General features: G+C 44.9%; 1 protein-coding gene and 1 long non-coding RNA gene across 9 annotated transcripts in view; one reads left to right on the top strand and one right to left on the bottom strand.

Annotated features, from left to right (window-relative positions):
• Wdr20 (WD repeat domain 20) overlaps positions 1 to 24,556 on the top strand; it is a 65,863-nt gene that overhangs the window by 3,031 nt on the left and 38,276 nt on the right. Inside the window, exon 1 of one of the 8 annotated variants that reach the window (XM_040742454.1) lies at positions 12,395 to 12,419. The exons of the other annotated variants lie outside the window; for them this stretch is intronic. Coding sequence (XP_040598388.1) covers positions 12,399 to 12,419 — 21 coding nt within the window. The 5' untranslated portion in view covers positions 12,395 to 12,398. Of the gene's footprint in view, positions 1 to 12,394; positions 12,420 to 24,556 lie in introns of those variants that run through there. 8 annotated transcript variants of the gene reach the window in all.
• LOC121139239 lies at positions 8,526 to 12,054 on the bottom strand. Its single transcript, XR_005876100.1, has 3 exons — positions 11,955 to 12,054; positions 8,813 to 9,060; positions 8,526 to 8,712 (listed from the first exon to the last, which is right to left on the bottom strand). It is a non-coding gene; the product is annotated as an uncharacterized LOC121139239 (long non-coding RNA).

Here is a 24,556-nt window from a genome sequence, read left to right as displayed (position 1 = left end):
GTTTGCATAGTAAAAGAGACCATTTGTTTAGCAATATTCTTATAATGGTGTTCTACAACTTTTAAAAACTACATTAAAACATTCCTTAAAACATGTCTGAAATACCGCCACACGCCTTTAATCATAGCACTTGGGAAGCAGAGACAGACATCTGAGTTTGAGGACAGCCTGGTCTACTAAGTTCCAGGACAGCCAAGGGCTACACAGAGAAACCCAGTCTCAAAAAAAAAAAAAAAAAAGTTGAAAGTCTGAAATACATAAGTTGCTTGAAACTGGCTGATTTGAGTGCTTTGGTTTGTGTATGTGTAAAATTTTACGGATCTTATAGATACATTTGTACTTTGTGGTAGATATTTAAACTCTTCTAGCTGTTGCAAAGTGAGTTTGTACTTATTGCCATTCCAGAATATAAGTGATTTTTTAGGTTTGTTTGATAAGTTCTCAAACAGGTTGGCCTTGAACTTGTTAAGTAGCAGAGGATAATCTTGAATTCCTGATTCTCCTTGCCTCTATCTTTCAAGTTCTAGGATGATAAATGCCACAAGATGGTGACCTTTTTTGTTGTTCCGATTTCTGATTTTAAAATAGTGCTAACAATTGCCCTGTATAGTGGCTTGGGAGGGTTGAGAATTAGAGGCCATCCTTTACCATATAACTATATAGTGAGATCCTGTCTCAACAAAATGCTCAAAAATTGTCTTCAGTTAGGAAGTCAGAATTTACTTTTAGGGTTTGTAGTAGATAGGTCTTCTACATTCTTGATGGTTGTCCATTTTGACACGTTTTTCGTTTTCTGCTTTTTTCTTCAAGGAATATAAGGTGTGTGTGTGTGTGTGTGTGTGTGTGTGTGTGTGTGTGAGAGAGAGAGAGAGAGAGAGAGAGAGAGAGAGAGAGAGAGAGAGAGAGCACACAATGGGGATCATAATATGTGTTAGACAAAAACTCTGCCACTGAGTCACATCCCCCAGCCCAAGGCATGCGAAGTTTTACAATTATCTGGATCACCTAGAAGCCCCAGTTTGGGTGAGATTTACAACTAAATTAAGCATATGTAAAATGGGTAGTATTGAACCCAGGGCCTTAATGTATGCTGGGCAACACTACTACTGAATTATCTGTTCTCTTTGTCTCCCAAATTATTATTTTTTGAGACAAGGTCTTACTTACATACCCTAGGCTGACCTTGATCTTGTGTTCTGGCTGTACAGGTTCTGGGATTACAGGCATTCACGAACTAAGTGTATGTGTTCTCTTTCTTCAGTGGGGTCCTGAGGACTGAAGTGTTGGGGAAGTAGTCTGCCGCTGAGGAGTATGATAAGGAAAAGGAAGCATATATGAACATAAAAATTGCTTTGGACAAATCACACTTTTTTTGAGACAGGTTTTCTCTGTATAATAGTCCTGGCTGTTCTAGAGCTTGCTCCGTAGACTGGGCTGACCTTGATTTCATGGAGATAAGTATGCCTCTGCCTCCTGACTAAAGGCATGTGCTGTCGTTGCACCTGGCCTGACTAATAGACTTTTAAACCCAAGGGTACCCTCTGTACATAGTTACCCCAGCATTGGGTTACACATTGTCTTGTTGAGTTTTTCTCTCTCTTTTTTTTTTTTTGACATAAGGTCTCACTATGTAGCTCTGACTGGCCTGGAACTCACAGATCCTGTTGCCTCTGTCTCCCCACCCCTCAGTGTTGTTGGGTTTAAAGGCATGTACCACCATGCTAGGACTTAGCCAAATCTGAGTCATCCTTATGAGGAAAATGGAAGCACCTGTTCACAATCAAAGACACCCAGAGGGATCTCTGTCCACTATACTGTACTAATCATTCAACAAAAATTTGAATGACTGCATAATACTATGATACTGAGCAGGATGCAGTGAGGTGAGAAGGACCTCCCACAGAACCCTGAACTGTTAGTTTTTAAATATTTTATGACTTTTTACCATAAAAAAGATTGTTTTAAGAAAAAGTTGCCAAAGGTAGCTATTTTACTGGCCCTGTCCTTTTATTTTATGGAGACTTTTTACATATATGTGAATAGTCCCCTTTCAGATCTCAGTTTAACCATCATCTCCTCCCCAAAACCTTATGTGAGTTCACCTGTTAGATCAGTTCCCCTTCACATGTTCTCATAGTACCCTGTACTTAGCCTCCCTGACACGTTCTCAGTTTGAATTCCCTGTGAGAATGTCTCTTCTGCAGACAAAGCTCCCTTGCAGCAGATTTGGCTTTTCCTGCAGTCTTCTCTGTGTTCATTGCAGGGCCATTATTGAGGCAGGACCTTTGCTGCTGGATCTTGAGTTGAATGACTCAAGCTGTCTACCCATGTTATACCTTGAGAGATTTCCAAGAAGCTGAAAAAATCCAAGTTTGGGTCTAAAAGTAACATACATACATACGTACGCACGTTTGTTTTTGAGACAGGGTTTCTCAGTAACTTTGGAGCCTGTTGGAGAACTTACTCTGTAGACCAGACTGGCCTAGAACTGACAGAGATCCACCTGCCTCTGCCTCCCAAGTGCTGGGATCAAAGGTATGTACCACCGCTGTCCGGCTATAGTTCATATCTTTAAATTTTTTTCCAACAGTACTGATAGGTAATAAAAGTTAGGTTTCTTAACATTGCAAGTTAGAGACAGTACAGTAATAGAAAGTAAACATGTTGCAGATTACTTTATTGTTGATTTTGACACAGGCTCTTTACTTTGTAGCCCTGGCAGGCCTCCAGGCTCACTGTGTAGACCAGGCCGACCTGGAACTCAGAGATCAGCTTGCCTTTGCTTCCTCAGTGCTGGGCTAAAAGGTATGTGCCCCACACCTGGCTTGCGATTGCTTTTGATCTATTGCTATCAAACTACACTACCTACAAGACTCATGTAGTAGGAACAATTGTTTTAGAATTGTGGTCTGTGGGGCATGGTGTAATGCCAGCACTTGGAACAGGAAACAACAGGATTTCAAGGCTAGCCTTGGACACATAAGACCCTGTCTCAAAAAGCCAGACCAAATCAAACCAGCTATATTCAGATTTACTCAACTTGCAGACCAAACACCCTTGCTCCTCCCTTCCCTCTCATTTCAGACTCAATTCCATGAAAGCACTGCTCGGGTTATTATTGATGAGATTCCTATGGTATATGGGAGTTAAATCTAGATGGCTCTAAGGCCTGTTAGCTCAATTTTAAAAGTGAAAATAAATTCACACGCCCGCCCTCCACATGGTTTCTCTGTGTAGCTCTGTGTAGCCTCTGTGTACTCCTGGCTGTCCTGGAACTCGATTTGTTGACCAGGCTGGCCTTAAACTCAGCGAATCACATTCCTCTGCCTCTGGAGTATTGGGATTAAAGGTGTATGCCACTACAACTTGGTGGTTTGTTGCTTCTTAAGTTTAAATTGGTGAGGTATTTATAAAAGCAAGTTGAAAATACTGTGACTTCTAAGTCTTTATGCTAGTAAGGGTTTATCCGGGATGTGTTTGAATGAAGTTGGGGCCAGAAGAAGCAGCTGATACCATTTCGGTTTTATTGAGGAAAGTGGATGGCGGACTGATTTGGAAGAGGATGAACATTCTATCATGTTGTTGAGAACTGCGGACCACCTGTTGGAGATGTAGGATGAGTATGTGCTTTTTATGGAGAGTGAACTAGATGCCATACACAGTCCTCCACTGGCTTTAGATACTGGGTGGCTTTAGGAGGCCATGTTCAAACCCTTCTGCTCTTCTCTCCCTTCTCCATCTCCCTTCTCTCCCTTCCCCCTCCCTGCGTTTCTTTATCTGTATAGGGAATCAAATCTAAGGCCTCAAGCATGCTGGACAAGCATTCTGTATTCCTGAGCTATATTCCTGCCCTTTTTAAGTTGTGGATTAAAAATGTTTTTTTTAGATTAACTTAACTGTATTGTTTGGCCAGCATATGTGGTGTGCACCGTGTGTGCCTGGTACCTGTGAAGGTTATCACATCCTCTGGAAATGGAGTTAAGGATGGCTGTGAACCACCATGTGGTACTGAGAACTGAACCTGGGTCCTGTGCTAGAGCAAGAAGTGCTCTTAACTGATGTGCCAAATCTGCAGCCCTCACTTGTTTTGTAGTTTTTGAGTCAAGGTCTTAGTAACTTGTCCAGGCTGACCTTGGCTTCATGCTGTAGACTATTAGGCTTTGAACTTTCTTTTCTTTTCTTTTTGGTTTTTAAGACAGGGTTTCTCCATGTATCCTTGGCTGTCCTGGAACTCACTATGTAGAGTAGACAGGCTGGCCTTGAACTAAGAGATTTGCCTGCCTCTGCTGGCACACACTGGGTTGCTGAATGGTTGAAAATCTTTGCTTACTTCTACTGAGAACTGCTTTCTGACTTCTGAAATGTTGATACAATTTTTTTTTTTTTTTACTTTGGAGTCTTGTACCCTGAGTGGAAAGCATTGTCGTTATTATGTAAAGTAGGAAATACTTATCTCTCTGGAGGACCTTGCATCTCTTGAACGCAAAGAGGAGAATAGTAACAAATAATCCATGAGCAGATTTGAGCAGCAACAAGAAGCACACAGTGGGCTGGAGGAATGGCTTCATGGTTAAGAGCACTATGGCTCATGCGGAGATCCCAGGATTCATTCCCAGCACCCACTTGGCAGCTCACAGCCATCTGTAACTCCTATTCTATGAGTCTGACACATTAAAAAAAAACATTAAGACTCACAGAGAACATGGCTGAAATCAACGAAACAGTCAAAATGTCATTCGTTGTTTTAAGGTTTATTTTTACTATTTTTAATTATGTGCTTGTGTGTGTGCATGTACTTGTGAATGTGAGTACTAGTGGAGGCCAGTACTAGTAATTCTTTGGAGCTGGAGTATCCCTAAAACTGGAGTTATATAGGTGGTTTTGAGCTGCTTGAGTGGGTGCTGTTGAAGGAGCTCAAGTCGTTTGCAAGAGCAGTATCCACTCTTACCTGCTGGGTCATCTCCACCCCTGAATGCTTCTCTTACTGTGCACTGTGAAGCATGTCTACCACAAATTGTGTACAGGGTATAGACCAAGTGCTGCCTTCAAGAAGCTTGTTAATGTAATTGCTGTCTTATTTATTTAATTACTATTATAGCTTTTTGAGACAGGGTTTCTTCTTTTTTTCTTTGTTCTTCTTTGTTTATTTTTTATTATTTTAATTTTAAATAGCTTGCTTCACATGTCAATCCCAGTTCCCTCTCCCCCCCCATCTCCCCCCAGCCTCCCACCCTATCACCACTTCCTTCCACATAGGGGATATCCAGAGTCTGCCATCTCACTCAGGGCAAGGTCCAGGCACTCCCCCAAGAGTCCAGGCTGAGAGAGCATCCCGAGACAGGGTTTCTTATGCTGGATTTCATTCTGTAGACCAGGCTGACCTTGAACTCACAAAGATCCGCCTGCCTCTGCCTCCCAAGTGCTGGGATTAAAGGTGTGCACCATCATTGCCAGGCTAGTTACTATCTTGTAGTTAATGCTAGTGACATAGTGGTAGTGTGTTAGGAACAGAACTTGAACAAGAACTCCAACAATGGGCTTATCATTAGCTGGTTTGGCTGTAGAGCTAAAGAAACTTTTAAAATGCAGTTAGTATAGTGCTTGTCATACAAGCAAGAGGTCTTGAGCTTGCGTCCCCAGAACCCCAATAAGAAGTAAGGCCCCTTTAATTCCAACATTTGAGAGGCAGAGGCAGGTGGATCTCTGTGAGTTTGAGACCAGCCTGGTCTACAGAATGAAATCTAGAACCACCCCCCCCCCACAAAAGCCTATAGTCCCAGTGCAAGGGTGGGAAGGGAGAGATGGCAGACTCCCAAAGCTCACTAGTTCATCTTACAGAACTGAGGAGCCTCAGGCTCACTAAGACTCTGCCTCAAAAATAAGTAAGGAAGTAGATAAAGGTGGTGTGTGGTCAAGCAAGGACACCAGTGTTAGCCTCTGTCCTCCAGACACATGCACATATGACATGCATTAACAAATGAATACAGAAATTTAAAGTCTTTGTATTTGGTGTTTCAGAGAGCTTTTGTTTTTGATTTCAGTGAGGTTAGTTTGTACAGAATTATGAACTGTGGTTGTATTTGATTATTCAGAAGAAGGCATTAAAAAGGTGAACTGAATTGCAATGTGGTGCTACATTCTTGTGACCCAGCACTGGGGAGGTTGGGCAGGAGGATTAAGAGAGTTTGACTCTAGACTGATCTATATATAAAGTGAGACCCTGTCTCAAAAAACACCATTAGTGTGGGTCTTGGCGGCACATGCCTTTAATCCCAGCATTCAGAGGTAGAGGCAGGCAGATAGATCTCTTGTGAGTTCAAGGCCAGGTTGATCTATGTAGCTAGTTCTGGGTTAGCCAGAACTACATGGTTAGACCCTGTTTCCAGAAAATAAAAGAAATGAATCCATCATTAGATTAACATCTGTGGTATGAGTTACAGATTCTCTTCCTATTTTACTGTTTGTCTTCTACCTTTGCTTGTGATGCTGGGATGTACTCAACAAAGACTTTCCTTACCTTATGTTTGGTTTACTGAGACAGGGTTTCTCTGTGTAGCCCTGGCTGTCCTGAAACTTGCTCTGTATACTGTAATGGCCTTGAACTCACAGAGATCCTTCTGCCTCTGTCTCCCAACTGCTGGAATTAAAGCTGTACACCCCCAACTCCTGGCTAACAGCCATTATGACAGTCCCTGTTTTAATACAGTTTTGAGCCAGTTAACCAGTTTAACTAGTTGCCATTCTCCAAGGTTAATTTTTTAATTTAAATTAAAACAGTCTTATTTTACATACCAATTCCAGTTCTCTCTCCCTCCTGCCCTCCCATACCCCCCATCCACTTCTCAGGAAGGGTGAGGCCTTGCATGAGGGATCATCAAAGTCTGTCACATCATTTGTGGCAAGACTGAGGCCCTGCCCCCTGGATCTGGGCTGAGCAAGGTATCTCTCCATAGGGAATGGGCTCCAAAAAGCCCATTCATATACTAGGAATAGTTATTGGTTCCACTGCCAGTGGCCCCATAGACTGCCCAGGTCCCAACTGATACCCATGTTCAGGGGGCGTAGTTCAGTCTTATGCTGTTTCCCCAGCTGTCAGACTGGAGTCCATGAGTTCCCATTTACTCAGGTCAGCTGTTTCTGTGGGTTTCTCCAGCATGGTCTTGACCCCTTTGCTCATCACTCCTTCCTCTCTACAACTGGACTCCAGGAGTTCACCTTAGTGCTTAGCTGTGAATCTCTGCTTCTGCTTCCATCAGCTACTTGGTGAAGGCTCTAGGATGATATTTAAGGTTTCCCCAACATGGTCTTGACTCCTTTGCTCCTCCCTCTCTACAGCTGGATTCCAGGAGTTTGGCTTGGTGTTTAGCTGTGAATCTCTGCTTCTTCTTCCATCAACTACTGGATGAAGGCTCTAGGGTGGCATATCAGATAGTCATCAATCTCATTATAGGGGGAGGGCATTTAAAGTAGCCTCTCCACTATCTCTTAGATTCTTAGTTGGGGTCATCCTTGTGGATCTCTGGACATTTCCCCAGTGCCAGGTTTCTCCTTAACCCCATAATGTCCCCCTGTGAAGGTATCTCTTTTCTTGTTCTCCTTCTCTGTCCTTCCCCCAACTCGACCTTCCTGATCCCTCATGTTTTTGTCCCCCCTCCCCTTCTCCTCTCCTCTTTCTCCAAGGTTTATATAAGAGGTAAATGATTTATATTTTAATACTGATGAAATTTAATAAACTTTTGGAAACAAAAGATGAATTGTGCTACAAAAGAGTTGGTGGGCTGAATCATTGATGGTTTATGAGTTATATTCCTGAGTGTTTTGTAATGTTAGATGTTTTTTGTAGCAATACATAATAGGAAGCCCACTTTGAGGGATGAATTGGCTATTTGGCTAGGGACCAGCTCTGTTTGCTAATATTCTTTTCGTTCTGGTTGCCATCAGCCTGCCAGCATAGCTGCTGTGGCCCAATGCTGGGGAGGTGACCGGCTCTCATCTCTAGACCACATGGGCCAGAGTGGGACCCTGTTGAGCAGGAGAATAAGATTATTTCTTAGAAGCCTCTGGCAAATCTTTGATTTACTGTCCCAACTTAGATTACTAACCCATTTCTGTTTCCACTGGAAATGCACATCATTCTAATCTTGGCTAAGCCACTCCTTTGTCTTATCCAAGACCCTCTTTGCTCTGGAGATCACTCTGGAACTAGGAAATGCCCTGCCAGGCGGAAAGTGCTCCACAGACAGATACTAAAGGGGCAACCAAGAGAGACATGAGCTACACTGAGGGTCTTGTGCTGGTTTGGGAACAGCTGAGGAGAATAGATGCAGAGAACAACTTGGTCCTGCCTGCTTTGCAAGTCTGTCCTTCCGTTCCTCTTGCTGTCCAGCTGCTAGGACCCTTCGGTCTCTTCATCTAGTTCTCAGTCTTTTAACCTGTTGCCTTTTTATAGACTGACCTTGAGGGCAGAAACCATATCTTATCTGTCCGTATCCATTAAACTGCCAGTGCATAGTAAGCATGTTGTTTTTACTTTTATTTTTAAATTTTAATTTATTTACCTGTCTATGTACTCTGAGTCAGGATCTCAGTATTTAACCCAAGCTGGCCTCAGATTTGACACTTCTGATGGCACATGCCTTTAATTCCAGTACTCGGGATAGAGGCAGGCTGACCTCTATGAGCTTGAGGGCAGCTTAGTTTACAGAGCGAATTCTAGGCCAGAAAGGAATACAGAGAGACTGTCTCAATAAACAGACAGACAGATAGATAAAAAATAAATAAACAAAGAAAAGAGTTGGTTTGAATTACAGACCTCTAAGGACCGTCTTGAATGAATCAGGTAATCTTTCTAGCCCTTTCAGCAGGCAGGTGTGCTGGCTGTTACTCAACATCTGTGGAGGGAGGCTTCCAGCCTCTTTCCCGTGGGTTGAGAACCGTTTAGAAATTAGTCAGCTGTCTGGCCTCTTGGACTATTGGACATCTTCTGGTGTGACCCAGGAGGGAGCAGTGTCTAGTGTCCTGAATGCTTGGAGCTTGCTTTGTGTTCCTTATCCTGGAGATCTGGGGAGAAAAGTACATACTTGACCTTCTAGAAAAATGCTGCTGTCCTGTCAGCCACTTCCTCCCTGTCACTGCAGGGCTGCACAGCTCCTTTCGTCCCTCCTCTCCCAGCTCTGGTCTAGGTGTTCATGTAGCTAGTATCAGCTCAGCTAACTGAAAAAGTTTCCATGAGAGCCCGGAGGGTAGGTAGAGGCGGGGTGGCTTCTCAAGGCCTGAATAGACCAGTCCAGCCACCTCTCCTCGTGTCCTTTAGAACTTCCCTTTCTTTCTCCTGGCTCTGCCCTGACTTCTTGCTTGCCTTGGCTTCTTGTAGACTTTGTTGCCTGCCTCATGGTTGTCCCTTCACTAGTGCCTGTCATCAAGTACTTACATGGTTTCGTTTGTGCTGTGTGGCCATTGTGCACTGTGGCTATTGGTTCTATAGCTTCTGTGGCCACCCTATAGTCCCAGTCTATCTCTGGCATGCTCTACTGCAGTGACACTCAGGGTCTTACCTGTGGGGACACCAGACCTTGAGCAGAAACCCACTTCCCCTTCGGCCTGGGAGCAGGCAGCTGTGTAATGTTTACTGAAAACAATTCAGTGCTTTATACGGGCTCGCTCACTGAGATACCATGACTTTCACACCCCCTACGGCTAGATGCCTCTTCCTGTCCCCCCCTGCTGTGCCTCCCTGATTCTGAGATTAAATCACCAGCCAGGAGGGTGAGAAGTCTGGAAAGAATTGTATGTAGATGGATGGCAGAAGTCCTTAAAAAGGGAAGCGATTTTTCTTGGAGAGACTTCTGAGAGCTCTCTCCTAAGCGGACTGGGGTCTCTTCCTTAGCTGACTTGGGAAGCATAAAGTTTTATCTTAAAGCAACCGACCGGTCTCTGTGTCATCTATCCCGACCACCTCGCTACATTCTCGGATGCAGGCCGCACAGCAGGTGCGACACTTACCCTCATTTGGGACATTTCAGCTTCAAAATCTGGGTGTGAGTTTGGCTCTCCTTGTCAAATTCAATATGACACTGGCTATTCAACTTCTTGCTACCAAATCCACTGGATACCATTCAACTTCTCAGCAGCATTTGGCACCACTGTTTACTTACTTATTATTAATTTTACTTTTTTTTAGTTTGGGGGCACATGCACATGCCACACTATGTATGCTCGTTAGGGAACAATTTGTGAGAGTTGATATTTTCCTTCCACCAGGTGAATCCTAGGAACTAAGCTCAAATCATTAGATGTAGCCATAAGATTTGTTGATCAATCTTACTGAGTGCCTGTTTGTTTGTTATAAGCCAGGGTCTTGCTTAACTTTGTACGTGGTTCAGGCTGTTCCTGAACTGTCTGTCTGTCTTCTGGCCTACCTCAGCTTGGTTTGTCTTAACACTTTGCATTTTTCTTTACTATTGCTATTGTGGCATGTGTGTGCAAGCATGTGTGTACCATGTGGGGGGTCAAAGGATGGTTTTCAGGGATTGGTTCTTTCCTTTCTACCATGTGAGCTTCAGTCAGGGACTGTACAGCAGCACTTAGACCTGCTGTAGTCTCTTTAATCCTGGTCCACATCTCGCTGGCTTCTTGGTTCATTTCCTACTGCCTAGATTTACCTGTTGGGTTTCCTCAATGACTTAGTCTTAATTCTTTTCTCAATTCTATTATGTTTCTGAGCTGCATTTGAAATCATATTCCCCTTTGTTCCTGAAATAGTTTGTTTGTACCCTTTTCCCCTCAGGAAGAAGTATTTACTACAGTAAATGAATCCAGTGGGTATTTCCGTGAGAGCACAAATCAGTTAGGGCAATTAAAATGTAAACTAACATATGCTCAGCTAAGCTTGGCCTCAGCCACCTTCAGCTGTAGATCTTCCTTCTTGATAGTGAGAGGCTTTGCCAGTTTTTTTCTCCAGCTCCTTTTGCCATCTGCTTTTTGGGCATGTCTGTGTGCATGTGTGTGCTGCGGTGTGCGTGTATGGAAAGTCAGAGGACAGCTCTGTGGAGTTGGTGGCTCCTCTTCCGCCGGGTGGTGTAGAGCGGAAACTCAGCTGGTCGGAATTGTTGGGCAAGTGTGTTTACTCACAAACTTTTTCTCCAATTATTAAAGTTTAAAAACTACAGTTATTTACTTGGTAGAGGGTGAGGAAGGGCACACGTGTTGGAGGTCTGAGGACAGCTTGTGGGAGTTGCTTTCCTTTCATCTTATGGGCCCCAGGAAAAGAACTCAGTCTTCTGGGTTAGTGGCAAGCGCCTTCACCTGCTGGGCCGGCTACTGGCCCTTGGTGTGTCTTTGTCCTCCACAGAACATGTGGATTTCACTGGCATTGCTTCTTCCCACCCTCTTTCCTAGCTGTGCTCAGCTCCTTGTGGATTCCCGTTTGGAAAGATTGCCTTAAATGTACCTGTGGATGGATGTTTGCTCCTCTGGAGCTGTCTGCTTCATGCCTAGTCTGCTCCTACTCCCTCCTACCCCAACTCCTTACAGTTACAAGAATCTCTACAAATGTGAATGCGATGTCATTCCTAGGCTCAAAGACTTTCAGTGACATATATTTATTTGTTTACTTATTGAAACAAGGTCTCATGTGGCCCAGGCTGGCCTCACACTGGCTGTGTAGCCAAAGATGACCTTGAATTTATGAACCTTCTGCTACCACCTCCAAGTCCTGAGGTTATATACATATTCTACCATACTTAGAGTACTGACTCCTGTTGATTCTACCACCCCCACCCCACCCCCACAAAATTATTTTGCCAGGGATGTAGCTCAGTGGTGGGTATTTGTCTAGCATGCATGTTTCCATCGCCAGCGCTCTAGATGAACAAACCCAAGCCGTGGCTACTTGAAGGGCTCTGGCGAGCCCATGCTTTCCTTATTTGCCACTGTTCATTCTCTTGCTAACTTACTAGCTTCCGTTGATCCCTCTGATAATTCTCTGATAAGCTTCTTCACACTTCTTAGGTTCCATTTGTTTTCTCTTCCAGGAGTGTTGTTTTCCTCTTTTCCCTTTGGTCCTCTTCTCTAAAGGGGTGCCACACCCACCCTTTATTATCAGCAATGACATGAGCTGTGTTCCCCATAGAGCTATGGGGCTGGCTTTCACCTTCTCTGATTTCTGCCTGTGCTGGTGTGAATGAGAGAGGCCTCCATAGGCTCATGGTTGAGTGCATGGTCCCAGCAGATGGGTCTGTTTGGGAAGGAGTGGCAGCTGTGACCTTGATGGAGGGGTTGTGTCACTGGGCATGTGCTTAGAGGTTTCAGAAGACTCACACCTTCCCAGTCCCTGCCCTCAGCTTGCGAATGGAGATGTGCCCTCACTCGCTCTTGCTGCTGTGCCTTTGCCCGTCAGCATGGGCTCTGACCCTGAAATGGTAAGCTACGAGTTAACGCTTTCTTTTGTAACTTGCCTTGGTCAGTTGTTTTATCACAGCAATAGAAAAGTAACCAGACAGTACCCAAATGTGATTTTGCTATTCCTTTCCACACAGGAGCTGCCATCTTACCTTAATTCCTTTCTCAGGCTTGGGATGGGAGTAGCTTTTCCTTTCCACGGGGTTTCATTCTGTAGTCCAGGTTGGTAATCCTTCTGCATCAGCTGAGGTTATAGACAAGAGCACCACACAGTGTAACCTCTTCAGTCCTCATTGCCATCTGATTCTCTTCTACCATGTGTGTCCTTCCTAAGCCTACAGGAAGGAGGGATTGATTATCTTCACTCCTGAGACCCAAGTTAAAAGGACTCCCAAGGCCAAGTTCTCAGCACAGAGGAGGTTTATTTGCCCCAGAGGGACAGAGGGCAGGGGGATAAGGGACAAAGATAGGAGATACAGGAAGAGGGAGAGGGGAAGGGAACAAGGGGAAGGGGGCAGGGGTGTTTGTCCCTGAGGGACAAAGGATTGCATCTGGATAGAGGGGAGTCAGGTATGGCACATAGGAAAATCGTGATTTATAAAGGTAAAATGGAAAACCTCATATTAGGATGAAGAGTTAAAAAATTTTTTTTAAATTCTGAGACAGGGTTTCCCTGTGTAGCTTTGGAGCCTGTTTTGGCAATGACTCTGTAGACCAGGCTGGGCTCAAACTCTCAGAAATCTGCCTGTTTGAGCCTCCCGAGCACTGGTATTAAAGGTGTGTGCCACGCACCTGGCTTGAGGTGTTTAATTTTATATGGACATGTTAATTAGGTAAGCCAAAGTGGGGGCTTCTGATCACTGGACTTCAATACTTTGATAGTTGAGCCTTGCTAGTCAGCCTCAGGAGGAGGAAGTGACCAAATAAGGACTAGATCTTGATGGCTAGCTTTGGGTACATAATCTAGTGGGTTTTAGCAAGATGGAGGGTTTGGGAGAGAGGACCAAGGCCTGCCAGAGCCATTTTTGCCAGGCCCGGTTGGCTGGAGTCCCTTCATTAGTATCTAAAACAGTGCCTGACACATAGAGGAGAATTTAGTGAATACTGGCTGAGTGAACTGTGATAGAACTTATTTAAGGTGAGTTAGTAAGAAAGTCTCTACTTGGAACACAGGTATTATGGCTTCTTGTTGGGCCTGTTTTGTTCTTTAAATAGTCAATACATTTGCATGGTTCAAAATTCAAAGGATATACAATGAAAAGTCTTTGACATCTGGTCCCAGGCACCATGTTCTCCTCATAGATAACCAGTATTGGAGCTGGTCATGTGGCTGCATGGGTAGAACAATTAATTGCTTATCATATGCAAGGTCCTGGGTTCTACTCTAAAGAAAACCAGAAATAACCATCATTAAGTTATTAAGTTGTAGCCTATACTACAACACACAAACTTACATATAAATCTGTCTTTACCAAAATGCAATTTTAGCATTGGTATATTTATACCTTTGTCTTATTTTTATCTTTTGATTTTAATTATTTTTATGGATATGAGTATTTTTCCTGTAAATATATGTGTTCACCACATGTGTCTGATACTCTCAAAGGTCAAAGGAGAGTGTCAGATCCTCTGGAACTGGAGTTACGGATGGTTGTGGATGCTGGGAACTGAACTCTGTCTTCTGCTAGAGCAGCAATGCTAACTGCTCAGTCACCTCTCCAACCCCTTTATTTTTATTTTTTAAATAAACTCGTCTTTGGAGGTTGTTTTTGTTAGTGTATGAAGAGCTTCTGTGCTTAGTGAGGGCACAGTATCTCATTGCCTTACTTTACTGCCGTTCCCTTTGATGGAGGTTAAGCTATGGTGTATACGGCCATTTCACCATGGGGGCAGAGTAGCTGATTAGTAAACCATTCGGAGTAGAATTTCTGGGTGAGAAGACGTACATTTGTGGTTTGGAGCCACGCAGCCCCAGTGCCTTGTGCAGGCTATACCAGTGTTTACCTCTGGCACGGGTGTTGTTGATCTCTGCAGTGTGACAGATGAGGCATGGTGGTGTCGATGGAGATATGTGTCTCATGGTTGCAATCACGCTGAGTGCGTGTGTTGAAGAGTCTTTGTATTCCCTTTCCTTCTTTTGAGACAGGGTCTTGTGTGGCCATTGGCTGGCCTGGAACTCACTATGTAAGGCGACCTGGCCTTGGACTCAAATGGGTCTGCCTGTCTCTGCTGTCCACTACTCCTCACCTGACACTGTCCTGCATTTTTGAGACATTAGTCCAGGCTGGCCTTGCTATGTATGTTGCTCACGTGGGCCTTGAATGTTTCTCATCATTCTGCTTCCCATCTTGGTGCTGGGACTAAAGGGACATGTCACTATGTCCAGCTGAGAATCATTGTATTTTTTATGATTTGTCCAGGACTGTACCCCCCCTTTTTTCTGAAGTAAGATTTTGGTCTTTGTATGTTACCCAGGCTGGCCTTGAACCTGCATGAATCTTCTGTCAAGCATCCCAAGTAATGAGGGTCATAGTGTGAAGCCGGCTTCTAATTTTCTCTTGAATTTACTGTTAGTATTTGTGTGTACATGATGGGGGTGTCACATTGTGTGGGCTCAGAGGACAGCAGCGGTGTTGGCTCTGTTCTTCTACCTTTACCTCGTTCCAGCTGTCTTTCTTACCATTGCTGGGTTAAAAACAGTGCTGGATAGACAGACAGCCTGTGGTTAAACTTTGTGTCAAAACAAATTTTGTGAATTTTCAGATTGTAAATGAAGATGCAAAGATCAGGATTAAGTGTAATGATGGCCCAATAACATTAGGTACCACATTTAAGACACACGCATAAAGGCTGAAGAAATATGCATTTGAGATCTCTTTGCTAATGCCTGGTTATATCAGGTTGACTGACTGTAGTTAGGATGAGGCTTGATTCTCTTGTACCTGTTGTGCAAACACCCCATCCTGCAGGCAAGCTCCTTCAACAGGAAGATTTAAACAAACAAACAAACAAACAAACAAACAAAAAAACCCTCAAAAATAGCTTCAGAAAAAAAATAGCTTCAGGAAGTCCCTGAAACTAACCTGATTCACTAGGCCCCTCCCTTCCAGAGTAAACAGTAAAGCTGCAAAGAAGACTCTGAGACCAGACCTACTGCTTGGGAGAAGCAGACACCAGACCAGTTGCCTGAAAGAGGGTTAAACCACCTGAGGCACCTGGGAAGGCCATTCTCCAACCTGTTGAGCTGCCTGCAGGCTGTGAAGTGCGCTCCAGATTCCCAGCTTTTGTGAGTTGTCCTCACCATGCTGAGGTGGCTTTGGTGATGCAGCTGTCTTTGAGTCATTTCTGTTCCTGTAAGTGATGTATCACCCATACTCCTGTAAGTAACTCCAATAAAACTCGCTGGTTCACCAAGTTGGACTTTGGTGATAGCTGTACTTTGCTCTGTTGTGCGTTCCCTATCTTCGATGAATAGATGTGTGTTGCATCTCACCAGGAAACGTTTTGTCACACAATAGCACCTATATTCTCGTATGTTGTTGGCAATCTTCATGGTCCCTCCCCTGGTAGAACAGAGGTCCAGGGTGGCTCTGATGGCTAGACTGGTTTTGTGGTCCCCTCGTCGGAGTTGGTAAGGTTTCTTCCCTGCTGTGCTCTTTGCTTCCTGTTTTCGTGTCACTTAGCCTGGCCTTAACCATTGTCCAATCTTTTCTTAGTCACCCTTTTATCAACCTGTCTGTGATGGTTCACTTTTCTAACAACATCAAATCCAAGCTGAGCCTACTAAAGAAGCTCATCTGCCAGTGGCGTCCTCAGAGTCTCTCATTGCTCGTGAGACAATCATCTCACAAAGATTGAACTGGTTGTGCTGAAATCATTGCTGCCTTTACACACCTGTTTTGTATGCCTGACTCAGTTTTCTCTTAGGTTCTTCACCACACCTTTCTGATTGCTTATGATACTTTATAAATATTCACTTCTGACATGCAAAAACTGCCAGTCTGGGTGTAGAGGGATAACTCGGCCATTAAGAGCATTTTCAGCTCTTGCAGAAGACCCAAGTTCGTTTTCCAGCACGCACGTGGCAACTCAAAACTGTCCATAATTTCAGTTCCAAGAGATACAATACCTCTTCTGTCCTCTGAGGGCACCAGGCATGTACATGGTACACATCCATACATTCAGTCAAACCGCCATAAACATGTTTGGGTTTGAGACAGGATCTCACTTTTATCCTGGGACTCACTCTGTAGACCAGGCTGACCTCCACCTCAGATCACCTCCAACTCTTGTCTCCTGAGTTCTGGGATTAAAGTCGTGTACCACCATAGCCCTTGTAGCCTTTCTTGTTTTGTTTTTTTTTCTGAGACAGGGTTCTCTGTGTAGCACTGGCTGTCCTGGAACTCACTTTGTAGACGAGGCTGGCCTCAGACTCAGAGAAATCCCCCTGCCTCTGTCTCCCAAGCACTGGTGTTAATAGGTATGCACCACCACCAGGCTGAGACTCTTTTTCGTATTAATATTCACTTACTCACAGTGTGTCAGGGTTAGGAGGTAAGACAGGCCTTTGAAATCATTTGCCAACTGCATCTCCACATACATGACATCACGTGGTGTAAGCTGCCCTGTTTAAAAAACAATGTATTTCTTGTTCTCAAACCACAGTAGTTAACACATTAGACTTCTGTAACTGCAAAAGATGTATTTCTCTACCAACAAACAGTTCTGCTGGAGTGGACACACAGCTCTTGGGTGTCCTTTAATCCACTTGTTTTCATGCAGAGTGGAGCTAGCAGCAGCCTATACAGGTCCAGCCCTTGAGACTAGTCCCCACTTCAGGCCCAGTTGTCAGTCAGCCAGAACATCTGATGGGTTGGCAGCTAGGTGAGGTTTTCATAACTCCCGGTTTGGATTTATTCTTTGTTTGTTTATTTGTTTTGTTTTTCTGTGTGTAACTACCCTGGGTGTCCAAGAACTAGATTTCTGTAGAGCAGGCTGGCTCAGACTCAGAGAGATCTGCCTGTCTGCCTCCCGCGTCCTGGGATGAAAGGTGTGTGCTGCCACCCCAGCTTGGTTTTTCTCACTGTTCTCAATGTTAGCTAATCTATTTTAAAGCATTAGACATTCTCTGTAATTATATTTATGTGTTTGTTTTGTTGTGTTCATGCTGTGACAAGGATGTGCAGGTCAGAGGACGACTTGTAGGAGTTAATTCTCTCCACTCCATGGTATCTGGGGATTGAGCTCAGGTTGTCAGGCTTGGCAGCAAGAGCTGTTACCTGCTGAGCATTCTCACTTCTCTGTAAGAGACATTTTGAAGGATACAAAATTAACAGGTAGATGAGGAAGTACATAGCAAAGACTGGAACGGGGCTGAGCAGGGCTTCTGTGCGGGTGGAGTTGGAGAGCACAGCATTTCCTGCCTGTGGGCAGTGTTTGCCTGTGAGCCTCCATGCACTCAGCTGTCCACACGCTCCCCAACCCTGTCCTTTGGGGCTTGGTTTGCCTTCTGAACTTGTTATTCTTGTTGTTTTCTTTGTTGTAGCTGCTGCTGTTTAGATAGCGAGTGTCTCACTCTGTGGCCCAGCCTGGTTGGGAGTTTAATGTGTAGCCTAGACTGGCCTTCAACCCTCATTATCTTCCTGCTGTGGCCTCTTGAATGCTGGAGTTACGGGTGCGCAGCACTGTGCCAGCACTCTTGTGTGTTTTGAGACAGGGTCTAACCCTGGTCCTGGTCCGTGTAGCTCTTCTGCTTCGGTTTCCCTGCTGCTAGGCTTCTGGGCATGGCCTGGCATACCTGGATTTCACTTGCAGTGCACTTCCCAGGGTGGTCTTGACCTTATGGACTCAAATGATATCATTTCAGCCTCCCAAGGAGCTGAACTATAAATGTGTGTGTCTATATCTGGCTCCTTTGGGGTTTCTATGGAGATACGGTGGCTTTTAGGTGAGGGAACCCAAGAGGCCTGTCTGATGGTATTCTTCAGCAGTCCTTCCTCCAGAATGTGGGTGACTTATCATAACCCCAACACTGGGGGGAGGGGCAGGAGAACCACAAGTCCAGGGTCATCCTCAGCTACATAGTTAAAACCAGATTGGGCTGTATGAGACCTATACGAGACCTTGTCTCAAACAAAAACAGAAATAGGAATCATATAATTTGCTGTCAGGCAAGGTGAGTCATGAATTTAAGATCAGAATTTCTAGTGACGTCCCTGGGGGCTGGGGGTGGGGTGGACAGAGACACACACACATGGTAACAGAGGTACTCTGTCTTATAAATTAACTTGCATTTTCACTGACAGAAGGTATATTACACATATCTGACATCTAAATTTATCTTATGTCTTTAAAAATTACACTATATCAAGTTCAGTAAATCATAGCTATCTAGAAAAAGCATCTTTACTTTCTTTGGTTGTCTGCTTCTTAGTTTCACATTCCCCGTTTTTATTATATACACAGTTTTTCAATGGACAACTGAACAGGAAATATTTTTAAAATGCAAGGGATATGATGTTTGTGTCTAGTTCTTGGTTGAATACATTTAACAAATACTGTTTGTGTTACTTAAAGTGGTGTATAGATTTGGAATTTTTGGGCATGGCCTGCCATACCTGTGTCTCACTGAACCTGAACATGCTCCCAAATAGTGATGCCAAGAGCTGTCAGGCTTTGGAATATCTGAGATGTTGCATTTTTAGGTTAGGAATGCCTGACTAGTAAAGTCTATGCAAGTATCCCCAAATCTGAAAAAAAACCTCAAATTTGGACCAACTCTGAGCCCCCACCATTTAGGATAAGGGGCTGGCAAAATGCAGTTGCCTGCATCACACTTATTCATGCCAGGTGTCTAACTCCTGAAAACTCCCCAGGCTGCATCTGCCGGGGCTGTTGTATTATCTCCCTCTTTCCTTTGTGGAAGGCAGGTAGCTTGTCCAAGCTCACAGGATAGAACCTGGGTCAAGTCTGTGTGTCCTGGTTGCCGCTCTTATTTATTAATCTCTCTTCTGTGTGTGCTGCTGGTTTTCATCCAGGTCTTCTCTCCAGGTGCCACAGTAACAGCTTCCCTGAAACAGTGTTTGCCCAGGCTAGGGTTTCTGTGGAGAATGCATCTGAATTTACCACTCGGAGGAATAACCATGTTGTGTGCCAGGCATGAAGGCACAGCAGTGTGTCTGGCAGTAAAGGCAGGTGGCTTCTAGAAGGACAGCTCCTGAGTGTGAGTGTCAGTCTCTTAGTGCCTTCCTCAGCCTGCTGTGTGCCGAGTGAGTCCTGGCCACCTGTGCTTTTGTCCTTCTCTGCTTTCATCCCTGCTCACATGGTGTGAGGTTTCTGGACTCTGTGAAAACAGCACAAGGGGGCCTGGAGAGATGGCTCAGAGGTTAAGAGCACTGACTGCTCTTCCAGAGGACCTGAGTTCAATTCCCAGCAACCACATGGTGGCTCACAGCCATCTGTAATGAGATCTGGTGTCTTCTTCTGGCGTGCAGACAGACATGGAGGCAGGCTGTTGTATTCATAATAAGTCTTTAAAAAAAAAAAAGCAAAAAGAAAACAGCACAAGTACTTGGGCTTGCTGTGTGCAGCAAGAAAGTCAGAGAGCGTTGTGTTGGGTGTTTTCACACTGAATGCTGAGTCTGCGCAGTGTCCTGTGTGAGGGCAGAGCAGGTCTTCCCAGACCATTGTAAAGAAGCTGTTGTCTTTGGCCTCCTGCTACACTGTAAGCAGGTGTGTGTTTCCCCAAGCCGAGTTGCTTAGCTTTTCATAATTATGCAGCCTAGTTTTAAAATGTTACCTACTAGCTGGATGTGTTGGTGCACGCCTTTAATCCCGGCACTGGGGAGACAGAGGCAGGTGGATCTCCGAGTTGGAGGCCACCTGGTCTAGTGAGTTCCACAATAGCCAGAGCTACAGAGTAAGACCTTGTCTCAACAAAAGGAAAAGGGGGAGGTACCTATTTTTGCCCTCCTGTTTGCATGCAGAATTTAGAATTTTGCTTATATTCTGTTGATCAGAGTTTTATTAGTGGATATTTGCCTGAGCGTCGAGGTATAATGTCTCAGAGGCCCCAGGAGCTTTGGAAAGAGCTGTGGGAGTAGGCTTTGGCCATAACTGGTCAGGACACAGCCAGCTGGAGAGTTTGTCAAGAGGCAAGTGACTCCTTTTCCCGGCAGTTACTGTGTCCGTGCAGGCTGGCTGCCGTCAGAGCTCACTGTGAGCCTTGTTCCCCTGGTGAGTGTCATTTGTGTATCCTAGACTTCATGAGTTTTACCAAGTTTCTGTATTTCTTTGTGTTGTGTTACAAGCAGCACTTGCAGGTTCTAGCAACTAGTTGTTGCTGTCCCGTGTAGTAACAAGAGAATCCTATGGAAGGCAAGGGCAGTAAGGAGTGAAGACTGTCTGCTTCCTGAGACCGGTCACAGTGTGGCCTAGGCTAGCTTCCTCCTGCTGTCGCTTGTGTATGTGGAGGTGTTCTGGATGTAGTACATTTACAGTGAACAAACTGGGAGCTCTAAGGTTGTCCTCAACATGAAACAGGTTTGAGTCCTTGCAGTCTGTTTCTTTTGTTTAAGTTGCTGTATCCTGAGAGTGAATGTGAAGTTTTTATTTGAAAGTGCTGTTCTAGTTTGGTTTTCTGAGGACCTTCTTCTGATTCCCTGATGTCAGACTTACTTGTATTAGTCCCATTGTTAAGTGAATTGCCTTTAAAAATCGTGAGGCCTATGTTGGCCCTAAAGTTCATATGTATATAGCCAAGGACAGCTTTGAACTTGTGGTTCTCCCGCCTGTAACTCCTGAGTGCTGGGCTTACAGGTGTGGGCCACCATACCTGGTTCATGCTAGGCTGGCACTCTGCCAACTGGCCACATCTCCAGCTAATGAGTTGTTTCTTTATTACAGTTGCCCACAAGTGTTTGTGTTTGGATTTTGGTTGATTTGGGCCTTCAGTGTAGGGCTTGTGCCCCCCCCCCCAAGGTGTTTGTGCTTTCTAGGCAGTCCTTGAACTTGTGACACCCCACCTTGACCTGACTGTTGGGGTTCCAGGTTCATCCAGCCACTGTGGAGTTTCTTTGTCATTTCCACGTGGCGTGGCGTGGCCTGCTAGCCTATGCTTTAATGAAGCACTGTCTTCCATGGAGACCACGAATATAATGTCCTCTCTGCTCAGCCCACTGTTCTTCTTTCAGGCATCTGATTTTTAAGTATTAAATGCTTGAGTGTTACTGAGTGTTCAAAAGCTGTTGTACTATAAAACTTGCTGTTTCTTCTGTATGAAAGGTAACTTAGGGTTTGGCTTTTCTTTTTTCTCCTGTTTTTTTTTAAATTTAAGTTAGAAACAAGTTTGTTTTACATGTCAACCCTTGTTCCCTTTCCCTCCCTCCTCCCCTGCCCCTCACCGACATCCTATCCCTATCCCTATCCCTTTCTACTCCCAAGGGAGGGTGAGGCCTTCCATGGAGGATCTTTAAAGTCCGTCATATCATTTGGAGCAGGGCCTCGGCCCTCTCCTGTGTGTCTAGGCTGAGAAAGCATCCTACTACGGGTTTGGCTTTTCTAAAGCCTTTGGAAGAGTATAAAGTTAATGGTGAGGCCACAGCTCAGTGGTTGCTTGTGGTAGGCCCTGGGTTTAGCCTCAGGTACCACAAAATACAAGCAGAAAAAAAAAAAAACTCAGGGTAAATGTTCAGTTCAATTCTTGGGAGAAAGATTTGGGTTTGTGCCAGGCGGTGGTGCCCAACCCAGGTCATCTGCAAGAGTATCAAGTGCTCTCAACTGCAGAGCTGTCACCCCCCTACACACACACACACTCACACGCACAAACACACACACACACTCACACACACTCACACACACACACACTCACACACACACACACACACACACACACGCGCGCGCGCGTGCGCGCACACACACCCCATGCTTTTAAACTGCCTTCACTACTCAGTGACAGGAATCTGTTCTGAGAAACAACCATTGGGGAATTTTGTTACTTTGTGAACATTGGTAGGGTTTAGTTTACATAAACTAAGGCAGCCAGGTTCAGTGTGGAGATGGCACAGTGTAGAATGAAATGTAATGTGCCTGATGCTACTAGATGCATTTTGAAATAGAGTGAGCAACCCTTTTTTGTCAGTAATTTTCCTTTGCCAGTGTATTTGGGGAGGGGTATGTGCGGAGGTTGTGGGGCGATGTAGGGCTACTGAGCTCAATCATTATGCAAGCGCTCTTACTCTGCCCGTGGCTCTTCTTCTCCCTCCCTCCCTCCCTCCCTCCCTCCCTCCCTCCCTCCCTCCCTCCCTCCCTCCCTCCCGCCCTCCGTCTTTTTTTCCTTGGTGACTTGTCCTGTCCTAGAACTCACTATGCAGCTAGCTTAGCTTTGATGCATGGCATTCTCCTTCCTCTAGCTTCCTGAGGCCACCCTACACAGGTTGAAAAATATTTTCTAAGAATAAATTTATAGGAGTAGGGATTGTATGAAAGGATTGTTATGAAGAGTCGTCTGTCTGACAGACTGCTCTTCATAACGTCTGTGCCGTTGACACTCTCAGGTGCTGGCGGAGGCTGCCTTCCCAGCTTCCTGTGCCAGTCCCCCAGGCTGCAATGCCTGCTGTTGGGTTACTAGGACTCATCAAGGCCTGATAACTCCATGCACTTGGAGTCTCTCTTAATGTGGTAGGAAAACAGAAATGCCTCAGTGGCTGCTATTGAGTTGGCCTATAAAGTAAGTCCTGCCCCCCCCCCCACTATAGTAGCTGGAGAGGTTAGCTACAAATGATGAGCAGCACGAGTGCCAAGTGAGCAGTGCAGCGACGAAATGATTGTGTGGGGCTGTGGATGGCAGAGATCACAGCCTCCCTCCCCTCCCCTCCCTCCCTCCCCTCCCCTCCCCTCCCCTCCCCTCCCCTCCCCGTGTTCCTTAGATGGAATAGCCACTGTCTTCTGGCTGGATCAAACAATGAAATTGCAGATCCCAAATTGAATATTTTGGCCACTTGTTTTCATAGCTAGTCTCCATTAATATGTAAAAGATACTCAGTGACTGTTCTTACTAACCTTATGCCTCCTCTTTGACAATACACAGCACATAGTAAGTTACTAAAATGCCATTATTTAATATAAGATTATATAAGTAAATCTGTGTTATCTTTGAGACACACAATCTCACTGTGTAACTTTAGACTAGAACGCAATATTTAGACCAGGCTAGCCTTGAATTCACAGCGATCATTTGCCTCTCCTTTCTGAGCACTGTATTACAATTTTTTATAAGTTTTATTTATATTTTATATATGAGTGCTCTGCATGTGTCCCTGCAGGCCAGAAGAGGGCATTAGATTCTATTACAGATGGCTGTGAGCCACCATGTGGGTGCTGGGAACTCAGGACCTCTGGAAGAGCAGCAGCCAGTGCTCTTAACCTCTGAGCCATCTCTCCATGCCAACCCTGGAATTATAGATGTGACCCACCATATCTTACACGAGTTTAAAATGGTTATATTTGTGCAAAAATAAAAGCACTTTTCTTCCATTTGAGATATTGGCAGTCTCTTTTTTAATAGAATTGCATATCTCTATGCATATGTAACAGAAAGGTTTATTAAACATAGGTCATTTGAATATGTCAGCATTTTACTGTGAAGAGATCTCGTATTAGAGTGTGTACGAGTCAAATTTACCTAATGTTTATTCATGGTTTTTCTTTAATGAAGAAATCAGTATTTCATTAGCCTAAGTGAAGCACCAGGACATTTGTGATGAGTGACTCTTGTGATAGCGGGAAGGTGTACCCAAAGTGCCATCGATGAGGAGGTGATGGAGGGCAGGTCAGCAGCTTATTACACACTGAGGAGGAGGAGGAGGAGGTGATGGAGGACAGGTCAGCAGCTTATTACACACTGAGGAGGAGGAGGAGGAGGAGGTGATGGAGGGCAGGTCAGCAGCTTATTACACACTGAGGAGGAGGAGGAGGAGGAGGAGGTGATGGAGGGCAGGTCAGCAGCTTATTACACACTGAGGAGGAGGAGGAGGAGGAGGAGGTGATGGAGGGCAGGTCAGCAGCTTATTACACACTGAGGAGGAGGAGGAGGAGGTGATGGAGGACAGGTCAGCAGCTTATTACACACTGAGGAGGAGGAGGAGGAGGAGGAGGAGGT

Source organism: Mesocricetus auratus, unplaced genomic scaffold, assembly GCF_017639785.1.
Source record: "Mesocricetus auratus isolate SY011 unplaced genomic scaffold, BCM_Maur_2.0 Super-Scaffold_15014, whole genome shotgun sequence".
NCBI classification, from domain to species: Eukaryota; Metazoa; Chordata; class Mammalia; order Rodentia; family Cricetidae; genus Mesocricetus; species Mesocricetus auratus.
This window is presented reverse-complemented; position numbering and strand designations above follow the sequence as displayed.